This window comes from Lathyrus oleraceus, chromosome 5, assembly GCF_024323335.1.
Source record: "Lathyrus oleraceus cultivar Zhongwan6 chromosome 5, CAAS_Psat_ZW6_1.0, whole genome shotgun sequence".
Classification (NCBI taxonomy): Eukaryota; Viridiplantae; Streptophyta; class Magnoliopsida; order Fabales; family Fabaceae; genus Lathyrus; species Lathyrus oleraceus.
Genome location: NC_066583.1, coordinates 312,857,091 through 312,876,076, shown reverse-complemented (window position 1 = coordinate 312,876,076; position 18,986 = coordinate 312,857,091). Strand labels below are relative to the sequence as shown.

The following is an 18,986-nucleotide window of genomic DNA, read 5'->3' as shown; positions in this document are numbered from 1 at the left end:
GAGAAGATTTTACCACTGCCTTACGATTTCGGTGATATGCCGACGAAAAAGTGTATCCAGAGTAAGTATCTTCGTTCTGCTTTGTTATTTCTTGTTCTACCTTCTCTTCTTCTTGATCTTTTAGGTTTTTTTTGAATTGTAGCCACCGATTTTCGTCTCACTGATTTCTTCTGTATTTTTGGATTAGGGTTTATAGCCTCTATTTTTCCGCCTCTCCTTTCTGATTTTCTCTTCCTCCCTATTTATGTTTCTTGATTAGGGTTTCATCTGGTATGGTGGATCCAAGAAGTATCCCAGCCAAGGCCTTTTGGTGCTCAGAAAAAAGAGTGGTCCTCTTTGGTGTATGGTTCGAAAAATGGTAATCTTAACTTTCACTTTCTTCCCTGAATTTTGTTTCTAATCCAATTTGGGAAATTTCTTATGTTTTGAATTTACTGTTGGCTGATTAACCTTGCCTTTTTACTGCAGTGAATTGGACTGGTGATGCTGGGCGTTGTTGCCTGCTAGAAACACTGGTCCATAAATTCTGCATAACGTTCAAAGGAGTGCCATGCAGGGATGCACCATATATACCAGAAGGCTGACTGCCACGAATTTGATCTGTACCACTCGGCTGGGACATGTCCTGAGCAGATGCAATTTCAAGTTTACTAGCTTGAGCTCTTTCACCGTATTCATCTATCTGATTCGAGGAAGCCGACTGATTATTTGTTACTTGTCCACCAAGATGAGCTATATTCTGATTCTGATTATGGTTCTTGGAGAATGGAAAGCCAGGTGTAAAAGCCGGTGGAATGTTCCCTGGCACATTGCACTGAGAAGCCTTATCAAAAACTTGCCCTGTGGTACTAGAAATATTATCCCTATTCTCCCTAGGAGATGACTCTTGAGAAGGAAAAGTCTGGTTAGTAGCCAACCATGTATGTCCCTTATCCCCTGTCTCAGACATGTGAAGTGCAGTAAGACCTGAATCTGATGAGCCATGAGAAAATACCATGGGAGGCCCCTGAGTAGGTGGAGCCAATTGTAATCCAAAGCCCTGAGTCGAAGAACTTTGATTTCTCTGAGGATGTGCAGCAAATCCATCTGAAGATTCAGTTTCAGGCACCCTGGGTAAAGCAGTCTTCTGCAAGGCATAATTACCGACACTTCTATCCAATGGGGTCATTGTTTTATCATTGGAAGCAAAAGCGTCAATCTAAAGAATCATTTGGCGACTTCACAGTTCGACTGGGATTTGAGAAACTTAAAGAATTTATTGAGAAATGGGAGGGTCCAGCAGTTCCGCCAACACGCCACAACCTGAAGCTTTTTACCGATAAAGATACATACGAAGCAATGGATGGGTTAGCAAAGCTTCAAAACAAAAATGCTCATCAATTGGCCATGGAAGTTGTCCGCAATTATATTGCTTCCAACCTAAATGGAAAAGGTGAATGAATCATTTCATTGGTTAAGCCACTGAAGATGTATGTGATGTTGCATTTTGGTTGTGACTGGGAATGGCTACTGAGCAAAACTCTCAGTACTGTTACTGTGTGGTTTGCTTCTGTGGTGTGGTGCAGCAGGGTTCCTGGCATGGTTCAATGGAGTGTTTTGCGCTAGTATTGGCATCTGGTGCAAGTTAGAAACCGTAAAATTATGTTGGCTCTTTCTTGCCTGCACTTCAAATTAGTTGAAGCAGTAACTGGCGCGGTTGTAAGTTGAGCAATCTTGGACAAAAGATAATCTCTAAGTGATTCTGTTGTATGAGGTACTGCAACTACTAACGCATGAATGACAACAATAGTAGCTTCATGGGATCCATCTTCAATAAAAGCACCCATTTGAACACGTATCTTGTCAACTATCATTTCATTCTTGAAATGTTGAGCAACGGCACCAAATGCATCAATGCTAGCACACTTCACATCAAGGTCTTGTTCAGATCCGAGAGTAACTAATGCAGGCAAAGCATGAGTAGAGACAGTCTTTGCGTCAATATGTGGCATAAGAACTTTTAGAAGTTTGCCAGCGGTTACTTTCATGTTTAAGTTAGAGCTAAAAAAAAAAAAAAAAAAAAAAAAAAAAACCGTTTCCCACAGTATTTCAAATATCATACCCTGGTTTTCTTCATATGTGCAAATGAAACGGATTACATTAATAACTTCAGATGTATGCTTGGCTGATGTATTTTCCTTGAAATGTTTAGCATGTAACCTGATATCCCCTCCTTGCTTGTGGCCATTTTGTTCGGAGACATGTTCAATATTTTCAAAAACAGTGTTTGTATGTGCAGGATTAAATAAGTCTAGTTGTGAATCTGTTTTCCAAAATCATAATATTCCAAAGCATCATCACTTAGTACACTCAACATGCTACTACAAGTGAACTCGTCCCCGTTCGCAACATCCAACCACATCAAATTGAACATGCTAAAAGCCTCCTCTGGTAAACAATTTAAGGTGTAGCAAGAAATCATCACATTCCACGTAACCAAACCTCTAAAAGGAGCAACGCAAAACACCCTCCTAGCATTTTCAACAAAACACATTTCGCATATAAATCAACAAGAGCACAGCCAACAAAACAATCCAAATCAAATCCAACTTTCACTGTAAAATAGTGCAACTGAATTCCCATCTCAGCATCATAAAACCGAGCACAAGAACAAATCAAACCATTTAGAGTTATATAATCAGGAACCACCATCTCCAACAACATCCTTTTAAAATAAGAAAAACACAGCTGCTTACGATCCAATTCATTTTCATTATATCATAATATTCCATGACACAACATTTCTCACAGGCAATCCATCAAACAGCTTCTCTGCATCTTCAGTTTCTTTACATTTAAGATAAACACTCAAAATCTGATTTTGCAAGGAAAGAACATGACAAAATCCAAACTTTTTAAATGAGCATGTAATTGTTTTCCTTCAGGAAGAATAACCCCTTTTTTGGCTGAGATTTTGAGGGCGTTGGAACAAAACAAACGAACAGCGTCATGGTCTTCGAAATGAGTTTGATCAGGAATTGACATAGAAGCTCTGAGTCTGCTTGTGGAGCTACATGGATGATGAGGTTGGTAGGAAGAGAAAGAGAAGCATTGTGGAAATGTAAATGACCGATTGATGGGAAAAAAATTCAGGGCCAAAATCGGGGTATGACACACACGCATCTGAATCGACCAATGATTCCAATTATTTTTATCAAACACTGGAAGCTTTGTATTCAAGCTATCGTTTTTGTCGTTCACCTTCGATTTTTACGCATTGAAACTCACAAAAATCTCACAAAACACTCGTGTTTTCCAATCCTGAAAAATCAAGAAATACAATTATGTTACAATTCCATTTGTGAATTCAACGTGAATTCAAGAAACGAAATCAATCACACACGTCTCACCGTACACTTGCGTTTCCCTATGAATATTCCCTGTGAATCGGATCAGAGCTCTAGATACCAATTATTGGTGTACAAGGTTAAAGATAAATATGATGGGGAGAGAGAGAGAGAGAGAGAGAGAGAGAGAGAGAGAGAGAGAGAATAGATCTAACTAACTTTTTGAGAAACTTTATATTGATTGAATTCACACTTAAATTTTGCTACATGTTTGATTTATATACACAAACAATAATGTCACATAGGTGAAAAATGATAACTTACACTAGCTAGATTAAGTTTAGCAAAACTAATACTACAACCCAGAAGCTATAACACACTTCTGGAATAGCAACCTCAGGAGCTTCTGCTTCTTAGTTAGAACACTATTTATGAATATGAATTACTTCTAATAGTTTTTGGGGGTTGTAGTAGATGAAAATCGTACTGGAAATTTCAGAAAAACAACAACTTTTTGGTAACGTCTTCGTGCACGATTTTAATCATAATTTTCAACTTGTAAATCATTTTGGGACGGGGTTTGAAGCGTTGAGTAACTGAAAAATAATTCTATAACTTTGTATTGGGGATAAAATATTTTTGTTGATGATTTCATGGACGTTTTTTGGTTGGAGAAGATTAAAATCATGATGGAAATTTTAGAACCAACAACTTTTTGGTAATGTCTTCGAGCATGATTTTGATCATAACTTTCAACTCGTAAATCATTTTAGGATGGGGTTTGAAGTGTTGGGTAGCTGCAACAAAAGGATATAACTTTGTTTTAGGGGGGAAAATTGACGATGATTTAATGGACATTTTGGGGTTGGAGAAGATAAAAATCATGCTAGAAATTTCATAAAACAATAACTTTTTGGCAACATCTTTGTGCATGGTTTGGATCATAACTTTCAACTCATTAATCATTTTGGAACAAGGTTTGAAGCGTTGGGTAGTTGAAACATAATATGGTATCAGAGGTTGGTAGTAGGTATGAAAAAAGTGTATGATGTGATGAATATGGATGAGGTCCGTATTGACAAATTATTTGATGTGTTGTGAATGATTAGGAGGGTGTGTTTGATTATATTGGTGGTAGTCCAGAATGATGGATTATGTTATGCATGATTACAATTGTATGATTGATTGTGGATCATTAAATATTATTATAATTATTGTGTTAGTTACATTATCACCATGCCATGCATTCATTGATGGTATGTTAAAGAAGACAAGTCATAAGTCCGAAGGGGGACGAAAGACTTATCTCGAACTCAGAAGGGGGAGTTCGAGATTCCAAAGGGAGAATTGAGTCAGTATGATGAACCACTGGTGATAATTTGTACCACATGCATCGTGTAATGTTGTAGGGTCTCATTTAATTGTAATTATGTTGTGCTTGTGCATTTGTTGTGGTGAGAATGAGATAGTGAATGAATGTGATTTGTATGTATAAATACTACTCTCTTAATTATCATACATATTTTATTACATGAATGAATTGCTCACCCCTTTTGTGTTTATTGTGTCCGTGCTCTCTCTGAGTACAGACAATCAAGTGCTTGAGTAGCTGGAGATATACCTCATGTAGCTATCGGTCGAGTGTGGAGTTGCTATGATACGTAACATCGGGGAACATGTTGTTTTCTTTATGTTATTTTGTTACATATCTTTTTCATTTAAAGTAATTACTGAACCACTCTTTGCGTGGATGATTTGTTGAGGCTATTGATGCCATACTTTTGTTTAATTCGGTTGTTTGGACTTCATTATAAAGTGACATCCTACTTGTATAGGATTATATTATATTATTAATTATTGAGTCGGGAAGTTGGGTGTTACAATTGTCAGTAATTTTATCTGGTTCTCTCTACTCTTCATCCTATTATCGAGTCTCTAACTCTATGATCAACTGGGCCATCTAATTCTGACCCACTTTGCAGTGTGATGGCATTAGCATGGTCTTTTGGGTTAGGATGTAGCTGGCCAGGAAAAATACCAGTTGGGTTATTTGTGGCTATTTGTTACTGGGTTACTTGTGAGATGTGAGTCTCAAGCATCTTATTATGTGTAGTCACGATATCTACCTTATTCTCCAATTGTTTGACCATCTCATTAGTATGAACATCTAGTTCATGAAATCTTTGTTTTGTTGGGTCTGAGACATGAAAAAATTCTCTATCATAAGTCCCAGATTGGGCTTTTTAGGTGCAGGAGGAGCAACATGGGCTCTTTTATTATTCTGAAAGCCAGAAGGAGTAGGAGGAGATGGGCTTGATGCAAAAAGATCAATATTATTCTTACAGGAAAAATTTGAATGATTTCTCCATCTAGGATTATACGTATTATAGTAGGGATTTCCCTACGCATAATTGGCCTAGTTGTTGGAAGGCACATATAACAACTGACAGTCAGATGTGACATGTCCTTGGACTCCACAAACTTCACATATGGGAGTCACAATAACTACGGTAGTCGTAGGGGTAATGGTTAGATTATTGATCTTTTATATGAGGGTATCTACCTTAGCATTCATGTGATTTAGGCCTCTCACTTCATATATATTGCCTTTCGTTTGAGACTTTTCAATAGGGATACGTTCGCTTTTCTATTGATAATGATTTTGGGCCATGTTTTCAATAAATTGTTATACCTTAGTGAAGGGCTTGTCCATCAGAATCCCTCCAACCACAACATCAGTTGTCATCCTCGTTTTATATACGAGGCCATTATAGAAAACATGGATAATTAACCATTTATATAGGCCATGATGCAGGCAAAGTCTTATCATGTCTTTGTACCTTTCATGAGCTTAAAAGAAGGATTCTCCATCAGCTTGTCTAAAACAAGTGATTTGGTTTCTTAATACAATCATTTTAGATGGCAGGAAACATCTGGCTAAGAACGCGTTCTTGAGCTCATTCCATGTAGTGATGGAATTATATGGGATGGACTATAGCCAAGCTCAGGCTTTGTCCCTAAGGGAAAAGTAAAAAAAAACGTAATCTAATGGCTTATGGATTGACGAATTACTCTTTAACGTGTTAGCATACTGGATGAACACGGAAAGGTGAAAATATGGGTCCTCCGTAGGGCTTTTAGAGAACTGGTTTTGCTACACGATTTGCAATGGTGAAGGGTTCAACTTAAAAGTGTTATCCTGAATAGCAAGGTTAGCAATGCTTGAGTGTAGCTCGTCCTGAGATAGGATGACAAATTCCTTTAGAGGATGTTTGTAATTTTGTGTAGTCATTGGGATAGTATATTGGATGTGCAATTGTTATAATTAGCATATAATATGGAGAAAGTGCTCGATCTCATTAATTAGTTGTTCTAGCTCGTCCCCGAAGTTACGAGTACTTGGCATACAACCGAGAAAAGGGAAATAAAAGAATAAAAAAATGCCTTAGTCTATACGACGAAGCAACAAAATCATGATTCTGACTAATTTGGTCCTCGACAACGACGACAAAAACTTGATAGGTTCGCAAGTGCACAAAAATATCGTAGTAATATAAAAAATGTCGAACCCACAAAGACCAATTATCGACCTATCGTTATCTATTGCAAATATGTAAATCTAAGGCTAAGGATAATAGTTTTGTTGTGTAAAAGAAATAAATAAGTCGATTTTAAAAATCAATAAAGAGACGAGAGACGGAATGTGGCTCTCGTCGACCAATAATACTCGCAAAGTCGTTTAGTTTATAATTAAATTTGGATTATATTTTCTCATAAGAAAAAGGATTATTTTAAAAGAATTGTTTACTTTCGCGCAGCCAGAACCAAGCTTTAGCCTAAAATCTATTTTGTCGATTTCACGTGTTCAGCGTGTTAAAGTGTAAAATTAATTGCTTTTAACACTCGAAAAGTTGTTTAAGGTGGAAAATTTTATTTAAAGGTATTACCGGCCTTCGCTCGCCTAATATCAGATTTTAAGTGCATAAACGTCAGTTTTCGCGTGTACTTTTATGTTCTTAAAATCACCTTTTTGAAAATTATTACTTTCCTTATTTAATTAAAAAGTGATTTCACAATGTTAATAATTAAAAAACTTTTTTTTTTCTAAGTCAGATACAAGTTATGTTCTTTCGAGTTAGAATCAATATCTTTAAGTTATGCTTTCGAATTGAACAAATTAATTAACGAGCAAAACTAAAATCAACCTATTAAATAAATCCCATTTAGTTATAAGTTCTACTACTTATATGCGAGTATCGTTAGTACGACGGTCCTTGCATTCCAGGCTCGATGAAATTAGTCGGACATAGTAACTACTAAACAGAAATACACATTGAAATTGCAAATGAAATCTAACATCCTAAACACTTATTATAATAATAAATAAAGAGGCACATGCAATTGGTATCTAAAAAGTAGTAAAAAAAAGTAGAAAATAGAACCTGGTATAGCAAAAAGAGTTACGTAATAATATAAGAAAAAACTTCAAATCTAGTACAAATAAATGTTGGAATAAAAATACAGAATGCTAATGCCGACAAGATTATAATAAGAATGATCCAAAAACAAACTCGAAAATATCATATTCTAATTCTAAGTTGCAGAAATCTCCCAGTGTGAGAAAATAAGCGTTTTTACAAAGGTAAATATCTGATTAAAATAAAATTATAAAAAATTGGATATTGAAAACTAAACTAAAGGGTCCTATTTATAGTGAATATTTCACACAGAGGTGTCACGAATCATATATAAGATAGTTGAGAAAGTAGTAGAAATTGAATTGCTGATTCCTTGAGACGTGATTGGAAATTCTGAACTTTAACACCATGAAGAACGTCATGGTGTTAACGCCTTGTCCATCATGAGTCAATGAGGGATGACGGGCGTCATCCAGACGACGACCTACCCGTCATCCAGTCGATACTCAAATTCTTCAGCTTTTATCCTTTTATGGTGACGAGATTGTACTTGCCACGTCATGATGAGCGTCATGCTGGTAGTGGATCTGTCATGACAGTGCATAATGCCTATTTCGCTCCGGCTTTTGTTGTCTTGCACCGTTTTCTCGCACAGATACTCCTACAAGTAAAATACTTTAAACATGCACTAAGTAAAAACATAAAATCATAAAAAGAGAAAAGAAAAGACATAAAATAACATGTGAATCGAGTTGAGAATGCGATGCTTTTCTTAGTTATCACGCATCTCTTAGGTATGAGGTAAAAGAAAAGGCATGAGATAAAATTTGGAATGGTTAAACTCCATATCACATGAGTAGACAAAATACTTTAATCCCCCTGAGAGTATACTTCTCCCCTTCTAGCATAATAAAAAAGGCGGTAAATATGCTAGACAAAATCTTAAATATGCAAATACATTATTGACATAGTCAAACAAAAAAGGATAGCATTATTTTATTAATTAAATACTTCAACTCAAAAATCAACAAAAAGAAGGACGTCATTGAAGTGAAATACAAGAATTGAAATAATTAAGGAAAAACAACCAAGCAAAGCACCTAAGAAAGTAATTAATTCGCTCATTCATCATCCTCACTGGACATAATTTGAGATATGAGATGGGATTTTTTTATTTTTTCAGTGAGGCGGTGAACCCTTGAGTTTGTTATCCTATGCATCCTTACCACTTCTTGTTGATTCTAAAGGAGGTTGTTGAGGATAGTAGAGGAAGAAAGAGGTATGTCAGCATTCTCTCCTCGTGGTATTGGAGGTGCTTTTTGAGGTAGTGACACAATTTCCTTATTTTCAATTTTGAACCTCATATGACTTAAGGTGCCTTTTCCTATTTTTGATTGTTTAATCTTTGACTCCTCGTCCCCTAAATTATAGCCATAGTACTCCAAGATTTATGTGATTAATTTGCTATATGGTAAAAGTGTGATCTTCTTTTTGCTATTTATCATATGATGAATCACAACATCGACCCATTTTTTCTCAACTCTATTCACCCAAAACCAAACTAGAGGTATGCTCTATTTGTTAATATGGCTAGAGTTGCTCTTTTTGGGGAATAAAACATGATTCACCATATAGTGAATTACTCGAATATCCGGGTGATTTAAGCCAACGATGAAGGGAGTGGAAATGATGGAGGTTTGATCAGTCAAAAATGAAAGAACAAGATCAAAATTAATATCATTATGTTCTTGGCTCTCATCATACTCATAGTCACGGTAAGGAAGACTGCATATTTGTGTAAATTCTTCATTGTTGAAGATTTTGGCAGAGCTTCTGTGTAGTTTGTGTTGTGATTATCTCATCCCATTTCTACTCCTATATTTATATGATCATATTAGGTTTATGAATTGTGGTGTGCTAGTGTGAGTGTGTGATTTGGTTAGAACTATGAGGGAAAGGTATGAATTGTGTGATGAGTGGTGAAAAAGTGTGAATGTAATCCGTGTGTGAAATGCGATGTGATGAAGTGTGGAAAAGTTTGTTAAGCCATGGTGAAAATTTTTATACATGTTTGTATGACATGTGTATGATGTGAACATGAGTCATGAATGAGATATTTTTGTGAGTTTTGCAACTTTTTGTCTTTTATGCAACTTTGTTGACTTTTTATTGCCTTTGTGATGTAATAGAAAATGGATGTATATATGTATTATGAATGGAAATGATATAATGTGTGCAATGTATAAAAAATAATAAGGGGGGGGGGAGTTTTAATGCGAAAAGTAAACAAGAGATCAAACAGAATTACGAAAGAGGTCAGGTTATGTTTTAGAATCCCCTATTTCTCTTGATGTTTGACGCCTTGTATGAACGATCTTATTACTATAACCCCGCGATGAATTAACAAAATTGGTATAGCTGATCCTTCACGAAATAATTCACTAATCACTACTTGAAGCTTTATATCCCTAGTCCATAAGTGTAAGCAGGGTTAGGCAATGCACAAAATGTTAATTCTATATGTCACTACTCAGGGTCTCCTATTCCTATTCAACCAGCATAAGTACAACAAATGCCCTAGGTCCAACAAATAAACTAATGATCAGTATTCCCTATGTGCCTAAAATCAGATCAAAAGAGTATCTCAAATAAAAAAGAATCAAGAACAATAGCAATTGAATGGCATTATAGATCAAAAGGTTCATACAAAGTCAAATCAACATATTGCCCAACAATATTGAAATTGATTCATTATAACACAATCTAACCTAGAGGAGCTTTAGTTACTCATAATTCAGATAACAATACCACACTTGATAAATGAAAATAACATATGAATTCCCTTGAAGTAATGACCTTCAATGACTTCAAATGCTCTTTTACTCTTTAATTTTTATAACCCTTATCAAAGTGCACAAATTTTCCTTAAAAGAGCTCATAATGGATAAGACACGTCAAAAAAATCCTAGAAAAGGGAGCATCACGTGCGTGGTGACTTGCATCGCGCGATGCAGCTTTTATTGCCCCCATCACGCGCGATGTTGCACGATGGTGCATGTGATTATTTCCGAAGCTGCACTTTTTTTTGCTCTTTTTTCACTCAATTTTTCATTAAGTCCAAAATCTTCACACTTAGCTATTTTTTCCTCATTCTTTCGGTTTTCTTCTTCCTTTTGGCCCATCTTTCACTTATTTTGATTTGATTCTTCGACTAAATTCATGCAATGACGGACTATCATCATAATCCCAAACTTGAATCGTTGCTTATCCTAAGTAACTTGCCTGCAGCTGCACATTTAAACAAAAAACAAGTCCCATAATAATAATGGCACATCACCAAATTAAATATTTATTTTACCTAACCATTGTTCTAGCTTCCAACTTCTATTCGCAAATTCGAAAAACGTCCACAATATTGAATGAAATTCTGGTATCAGATATAAGATGTCGAAGGTAATGTCACGACACTAATATCTGTTAATACACAATGGATAAAAAACAGAATGGTAAAGCGAATAACACAAGCAATTGTTAACCCAGTTCGGTGCAACTGACCTACGTCTGGGAGCTACCAAGCCAGGAAGGAAATTCACTAAAATAGAATTAGTTCAAAGACTCTCCGTACACTTCAACAAGTTACAGTCTTTCTCACCTAATCTCTACCCGTGCAATTTCTACCTAAGCACTCTTAGATATGAGAACCCACTCACTTCCCTACAATCACACACCAGTGATTTTAAACAACAATCCCTTGAGAAAATAAAATACTTTTCAATTACACACTCTTAATTTTACTTCACAGTTTCAATCAAGAAGACACGCTCTTGATCTTGCTTCACAGCTTTGATCAAGAAGACATACACTCTTGCTTAACAGCTTTAGAGTGACAAATTACAACCACAAATTAATCCAATTCAATCATCAGTGGATGACTTGAATGACCTACAAGTCTCACGACTAAACAGACACAAACCCTAGCTCTCTCTCTGTATTTCGCTCAGTCTTGGTTGTGTATTCAAACAGGTTTTCTAAGTCCCTTTTTATAGAAGCATCCAGCTGGGCTTGGACATCTTGAAAACCCTAAATCTATTTTCCAATCAAATCTTTTTATAACAGCTGGTTAGATCTCCTTGGAAAATAAGTAAATCTGGTTGTAATCCATGATTGAATGCGCCAACTAATCATATCTTCAATCATCCAAAGATTGCCATTAATTGTGCAATCACAAAACACCAGACATTCATACTGAATGTTCTGTGTACAGGATGTCATGACATCGGGTCTGACATCCTGGAAAAATCCTGCATAATCCAATAATTCCTTTTATAACTTCCAGCAGGTACAACCATATCAGATGCCTTGTCATTGTATGTGGCATTCTGAAATAACCCTGCATGAACATGTCTTTAGTTTAAGCTCTAGCAGGTACATCCAATATCAGAAGCCTTGTCATTGTATGTGGCATTCTGAAACAATCCTGCATGAACATATTCTTGAACTTCAGCAGGTACATAGGATATCTCATGTTAAGACATCACACATAACATCTTGTGAACACTCTTTGTTTTACCAAAATTGCTGCCAACACTTAGAATCAACAAACTCCCCCTTTGGAAAATTTTGGCTAAAACATATATCTGTCCTTTTTGTTCACAAGGTAAACTATCAACAGTTAAACAACATAACAGTAGTTTAATCAGCAGCAGAAGCAAAACAATTACTAGCTATGGCTACTAGTAATGCACACATGCACAAGGGTACTTCTCCTCCCCCAAAATCTGTGCAACAGAAATAAAATTACTTGTTATGGATGCAACTAGTAAGACACACAAATGCACAAGGGTACTCCTTCTCCCCCTAAATCTGTGGACACACCAAACAGTCTTCATGAACATAACAGCTACTGTAACTCCAGCACCTGTACCAGCCAGAATATCATTCTGACATCTGCTTCAATCAATAACACCTGTGCACCATATCAGACATCCTCTTTGACATCTGTAAACAGAACAACATTCTGTTTTAACATATGTGCACTTCCTTTAATAATAGCTGTCCTCCAGCTATATACATATCACAACTTCCACAACAGCTTCCATATCAACACTTCTCCCCCTTTTTAGTCAAAATTGACCAAAGGTGACCAATCAGACAAAATAAATGTCTATTAGCCTAGCAGAGAATGTTAGATCAGATGTTATAACATTAAGCATGTTAAAACAAAATATTCAGGAAGTACAAACCATCATTATACACAGTTGTGATAGCTAAGATAATGAACAAATCCAAGGAACTCTTTAAGAGCCCTAAAATATTACAAAACAGGCATCAATGAGGACTGCCACACATTACATAATTCAAAAAAACAATAAAGACAACAGCCTTCCAAACAGCAGACTAGCTTCCATCAATCTTTCCAGCACACCTCACAGACTCCACCTTACCAGTCTTTAACACAGGCAGGAACCATTAATCAGAAGAAGAAGTATCACCTTCAACTTCACCTTCAGAGTCGTCAGAGCTTCCAGAACTGCCACTGGATTGGGATTTTGATCTTGTATTTGAGTCCTTACCATCCTTATCTACTTCTTCCTTTTCCAGGCTACAGATAAGAACTTCTAAATCTTCTTTTCTAGCCTTGGCCACCCTTATTCCATTATCCAATTCCTTGCAGGTTTCTTTTAGTTGATCAACTAAGCTTCCTTGAGATGTAGGCTCCCTTCTGGCAGATGTCATGACATCATTGACATGACTTCCCTCAAACAGCTTATAATGAATGGACAGAGGGGATTTTCTCCTGCTTAGAATGTCACTTGTACTCAGGATGCCTGGTTGTTGGCTCAGGATAATGCCACAAATAAGGGAGGGGAAGGCAATGGTTAACTTCACAGCATTTGTAGAAGCATGTCTAATGGTTTGATCAAATATGAACTTGCCAAAATCATAGTTAACCCTTGTTCCAATTGCATGAATGATTCTTCCAAGACTAATGGAGATGGTAGAGACATGATTAGTAGGCACCCAATTAGCTGAACCAATCTTGTGTAAGATGGCATATTTAACAGTGAGCTTCCAGCTGATAAGTGATTCCTACTAGGCCATTCCTTAACTTGGCCAGCTGTGATAACCCTACAGACCTCATTGTCTGTAGCCTCTAGGTCCACTCCTCCATCAGTTCCTCTTCCTAGGAACTTGTTGATAATACTTGGTGAGAATTTCACACATTTTCCCCTTACAAACACCTTGCAGAACTCCCTGCTGCTTTTTTCATAAATATCCTCAGGGATATTAACAATAAACTCTTTAACCAACCCCTCATAACATTGGGGTAGAGCTACCACAGTCTTCATTAGTCCAACATTTTTGATCAACTCAACTACCTCCTTTACCTCTACAGCCTCTTTTCCAAGCTCTCTTTCAATAGCTACTCTCCTCTGAATGACAAATTTCCATTTTGCTACACCATCTTCTAAATGAAAGGAGATATTGTCTAGGTGTACAGCAGCAGCCTTGCCAGGAGACTTCTGAACAGCCTGCCTTTTTGCAGGGGAGATGTCTGGGACATCGTCTTCGACATCTTCCTCAGAGTCAGAGCTATCTCTTTCTTTCCTTTTCCTCACCTCAACTTTGCTCCAAGCTTTTGAGGGTCCTATACCAGCAGTCTTTTTCACTCTTCCTGTTCTCATTCTAGCCACACTTTTTCCTTTCTTAGTTCTTAGTTTCTCAGCTACACTAGGTTTTACAAGATTAACCAAAGGATCATCCTCTTCTTCAGAGCTTTCTTCCTCTAGGTCAATAACCTTCTCCTGAGACATATTTGCTGGTTTCTTGCTAGGTAGGGTTTTACCTAGAGAGCATAGCCTTTCAGCAGCAACTTCCTTTTCTGATCTAGATGAGTCATCATCTTTCTCAGCATGAGGTTCCTCCTCAGGAGAAGGGTCCCTTCTGGTCAGAGGAGTGGAAACCCCTTTGACTTCATGCCCTTCACTTAGAATCCTAGTGACTAGGTTCCTTATGGCACGATCAGCATAATGCATGTCTTTTGGAAGAGAAGAGTTACCAGAGGTATTACCTTGCTTATCTCCAGCCTTGGAGGAGGGCCCTGGGGTGTCGCCTGGTATCATGCAAAGTGGAGTCACGTCCATCACGTCTTCATCTACAAACTCCATGGAGGGAGTCTTTGCATGGTGAGAGGATTTTGAACCAGATGATGATGGATGTTGAGACATGTTGTAGGACTTTTGAGAGTAGCTTCTCTGAGAAGTTGAATGGAAATGGAGATTGCTGGGTTTAGGTAGCGTGTGCTAAGGGAATAGATACTATTTTCAATGTTAGGGAATACTTTGTCATTAATGTGGCTCTTTCTTTTAAAAGGGCAGACAATATTTTTATTTCTTTTATTTTTCCACTTTAATTGCCATAATTTCACAAGAGCCCAAATCCCTAATTTTTCTCCCTCATATTCAATTTGAATTTCACCCAAATTCCTTGCAACCTTGTTTGCTAGTTCCAGTCCATGCTTTAGACCTCTGAATTTGTCTTCCACAAATTTTCTAATGGAGTGATAATAGCAAAGACAATACTTTATCCATCTGTGCTGAATCTGATTTTTGGACCTAGTTTCAGCATTCAGGTTGTCATAATGCAATGTCATGACATTGTGTGTGACATTGTATGCAATCATCAATAGTTTCATCCAACCCAGTTGAACCCAACTGCTTTCATCTTCTATACCTTTCACTTGTGTAGGAGCAGGTGTCATCCCAATCTCTTCCACATTGTCCTTGGCATTTTTGCTTTGAGATAAACATATAGTCCCCTGTGGCCTAGTCCCAACAGTTCCATTCTGTCTATGACTGGTCATGTGTCCACCTATTTGATCTAACATCTCAGTTGTTTGAGCCATCATAACCTTTTCTCCTATGAAGGTGAGGTTAAGTCTGAACTTCTGGTGTGACATCTTTGTCTGACATTTCCCACAGACTCGTTTTTCATCACTCTTGAGAGTTCTTCTAGCACTTGTACTCATCTTTTCCCTTTTGACATAGGAATACTTTAAGGGATAATCCATTTGAGAGCTCCACATGTAGCAGATGTCTTTGGTCCTGATTCCTTTCATAATCACTTTACTATTTTTATCAAGGATTAGACATTCAGTTTTGGTGAAGTTAACATTCAGACCTTGATCACATAGTTGACTGATGCTTATTAGATTAGCAGTCAGGCCCTTAACTAGTAGAACCTTGTCAAGTTTAGGACCTCCAAGACAATCAAGCTTACATGTTCCCTTGATTTCACCTTTTGCTCCATCTCCAAAGGTTACATGGTTTATGGTATGATGATGCAGACCAGTTAGCAGACCTTGGTTTCCAGTCATGTGTCTAGAACATCCACTATCAAAGTACCACTCTTCTTTGGCAGAGATTCTGAGGGGAATGTGAGCTATCAGACTTGTGACATTAGCCTTAGGAACCCATTGCTTCTTGATGATAGGCATGTGTTGTTTGGGTCTGGATTGATAGTGATCCTGATGATGAGTAGGCCTAGGAAAACCATACAGTTTATAGCAGAAAGGCTTCAGATGACCAAATTTCCCATAGTAATGGCATCTCCATCTTTGGTGTTTCCCTTTCAGCTGTTTTCTCCTCTGGTGTTGTGACATATGATGTGACATCACAGGTTTGCTTTTATTTTGGATGCACTTAAGTTTGGCTTGAGGTTTGACACCAGTGTAACTGCTCTCAGGCTTTGAGTCATTATACCCAATGCCAGATTTGTCTCCTGTTATTTGTCCAGTTTGAAGAATCTTGTCTAAGGAATCAGACTCATTGCTTAACATTCTTACATACTTGGTCATCTCTTCTAATTTAGAATTTTGAAACATGACTTCAGTTTTCAATTTAGAGATAGTTTTTGCATGGTCTGCCTTCTCACTTTCCAGCTGTGCTATCTTCTGATTTTCAGCTTGTGGATTTTTACCTATGATAACACTAAAATTTACCGTATTTTCGACTCCGATTTCACATGCATTCTAGTAGTTTTATTATCATTTTGTTGTGTTATTTGTATGTTTTCCTTTGTTTTCAGGTTTTTACTTTAATCGGAGCCCCGATCGAGAAAAGGAGTGAAAAAGAGCCAAAAACCCTAAAGTTCAACATTTTGTGCTTATGGCCTACCCAATGGCGGGCGCCACAGACCAAGCCATGACGTGTCCAAGCTCAACTTCCCTCAACTCCCACGTTCTCCACTACATCCACTAAGGCGCCTCACTTTGGCCTTGTGGCGGGCGCCACAAGAGGAAAACAGTTTCCCTCCATTTTCAAGTTGAAGGGCATCCAAGTCATTTCCATCTTTTTACTTGCTTATAAATAGAAACTCGAATTCACTTTTACAATCATCCAAACTTAGAGCAGAGGCAAACTCAGAGCAACTTTGTTTCACTTAGGCATATATTCAGTTTTATAAAGTGGTAATCGCTTCGCATTGGAGTGTTACCACAATTGTGTAATCAAGTCTGTGATAGAGTCTGTAATCGAGTTTGGAGCACTTTGGAAGGAAGTTAATCCTGCCGCCATTTTCATTTCCGCTTTGCAATTTATTCAACCCTCCGATTGGAGTAGGTTTTTATTACTTGTCTTTATCTTATTTATTTTCCCGCACTCGCTTTACTTTATTTATTTCTCGCACTCGCTTTACTTTATTTATTTCTCGCACTCGCTTTACTTTATTTATTTCTCGCACTCGCTTTAAATTATTTATTTCCTCGCACTAGCTTTTACTTTTATTTATTTTCCCGGACTCACCTTTACTTTATTTATTTCTCGCACTCGCATTACTTTTTATTTACTTTCCGCACTCGCACTACTTTTATTTATTTTAATGCACTTTTACTTTACCATGTCTAGCTAAATTTATAAGGTTAGAATGTAAGGATCGTAATTGAACCAGTAATCCGTACAATTGTTCGTAGAAACACTTAAGGGCTATTTTAACTTTCAACTTAAGTTTTCCCACACTTCAATTCCGTTGGGTAAGATCGAAAGCCGTCCAACGTCTTTTTAAACTTAATTGTTTTTAACTATTTCAAAAACAGCGAGAGCGCTTTGTCTAGTTCATTAGGAGTTTTTAACATAAAGAAGAAAAGAGATTTTAAAACTATTTTCGGACGCGTTTATAAGTTTAGAGTCTGGTTCGTGAGAACCTCTTTTGGTTAAGAAATCCAGGTTATAATACTTTTCAACTTAGTCAAGATACTATATTTCTTAAAAATAGGTTTACTACTCTAACGCAATGCGTGCCTTTTTATAAGTGACAATAAGAGGGTTTGATTAGGGAGTACAACTCGGTTCTGAATACGCGAAAGCGACAGTTCCTGTTAAATTAGTTCTTTTCAAAGTAGGAAACACTGCCCATAAGTAGCTCTATTAGCAAGTACTTGGATTATCCATTGATTACGTGAATTACATTCGACCCTGTCTTTATCAATTATATCTTTATTCCAACACTTTACTTTTCATTGCACACTGCAAAAACACTTATTTCGATTGCCTTTGATAAACACCATAACGACAGATAACGATAGATTGACACTTGGTCTCTGTGGATTCGATAATCTTTTATATTACTCTGATGCGTTCGTATACTTGTGAAAAGCACGCATCAAGTTTTTGGCGTCGTTGTCGGGGACCAATTTCGTCAAATTTCATTTTCCTGCTGTTGTATCGTTTAGACTTAGTCTATTTCCCGTCGGTCAATGCGAAGAACTCGCAACACCGGAAGTTTAAGCTTAGTATACCCTCTGGCGAAACCTGAACGTTACGCTCGCGCACGTTTATTCTTTCATAGAATTAAGAGAGCTATGGCCGAAGATCAAAACCAAAGACCTCTTAAGGACTTCGCTCAACCATCTAATGAAGAACCTAGTTCTAGTATAGTAAACCCAACCATCCCAGCTAATAATTTTGAACTTAAACCATCTCTGTTACAATTAGTGCAACAGAGACAATTCGCGGGTCTCGCTACTGAGAACCCAAACCAACATTTAAAAATATTTCTTCAATTAGCAGACACTTTTAAAACCAATGGAGCTTCTCCTGAGGCAATACGTTTAAGATTATTTCCTTTTTCCCTCAGAGATAAAGCCCTATCATGGTTAGATTCCCTTCCACCCAATTCCATTACGACTTGGGATAACCTTAGAAGAGTTTTTCTTGCTAGATATTTTCCCCCGAGTAAAACCGCC

At 37.1% G+C, this 18,986-nt stretch overlaps 1 protein-coding gene and 1 non-coding gene across 2 annotated transcripts; one reads left to right on the top strand and one right to left on the bottom strand.

Annotated features, from left to right (window-relative positions):
* Positions 1-1,506: 1,506 nt before the first annotated feature.
* Positions 1,507-2,703, bottom strand: LOC127080386 (uncharacterized). Its single transcript, XM_051020706.1, has 3 exons — positions 2,465-2,703; positions 1,660-2,040; positions 1,507-1,573 (listed from the first exon to the last, which is right to left on the bottom strand). Exons 1-3 carry the CDS (start codon positions 2,701-2,703, stop codon positions 1,507-1,509), a joined length of 687 nt encoding a protein of 228 aa, XP_050876663.1.
* Positions 2,704-6,127: 3,424 nt separating this feature from the next.
* On the top strand, positions 6,128-6,234 carry LOC127088895 (small nucleolar RNA R71). Its single transcript, XR_007790701.1, has one exon. It is a non-coding gene; the product is annotated as a small nucleolar RNA R71 (small nucleolar RNA).
* Positions 6,235-18,986: the final 12,752 nt, after the last annotated feature.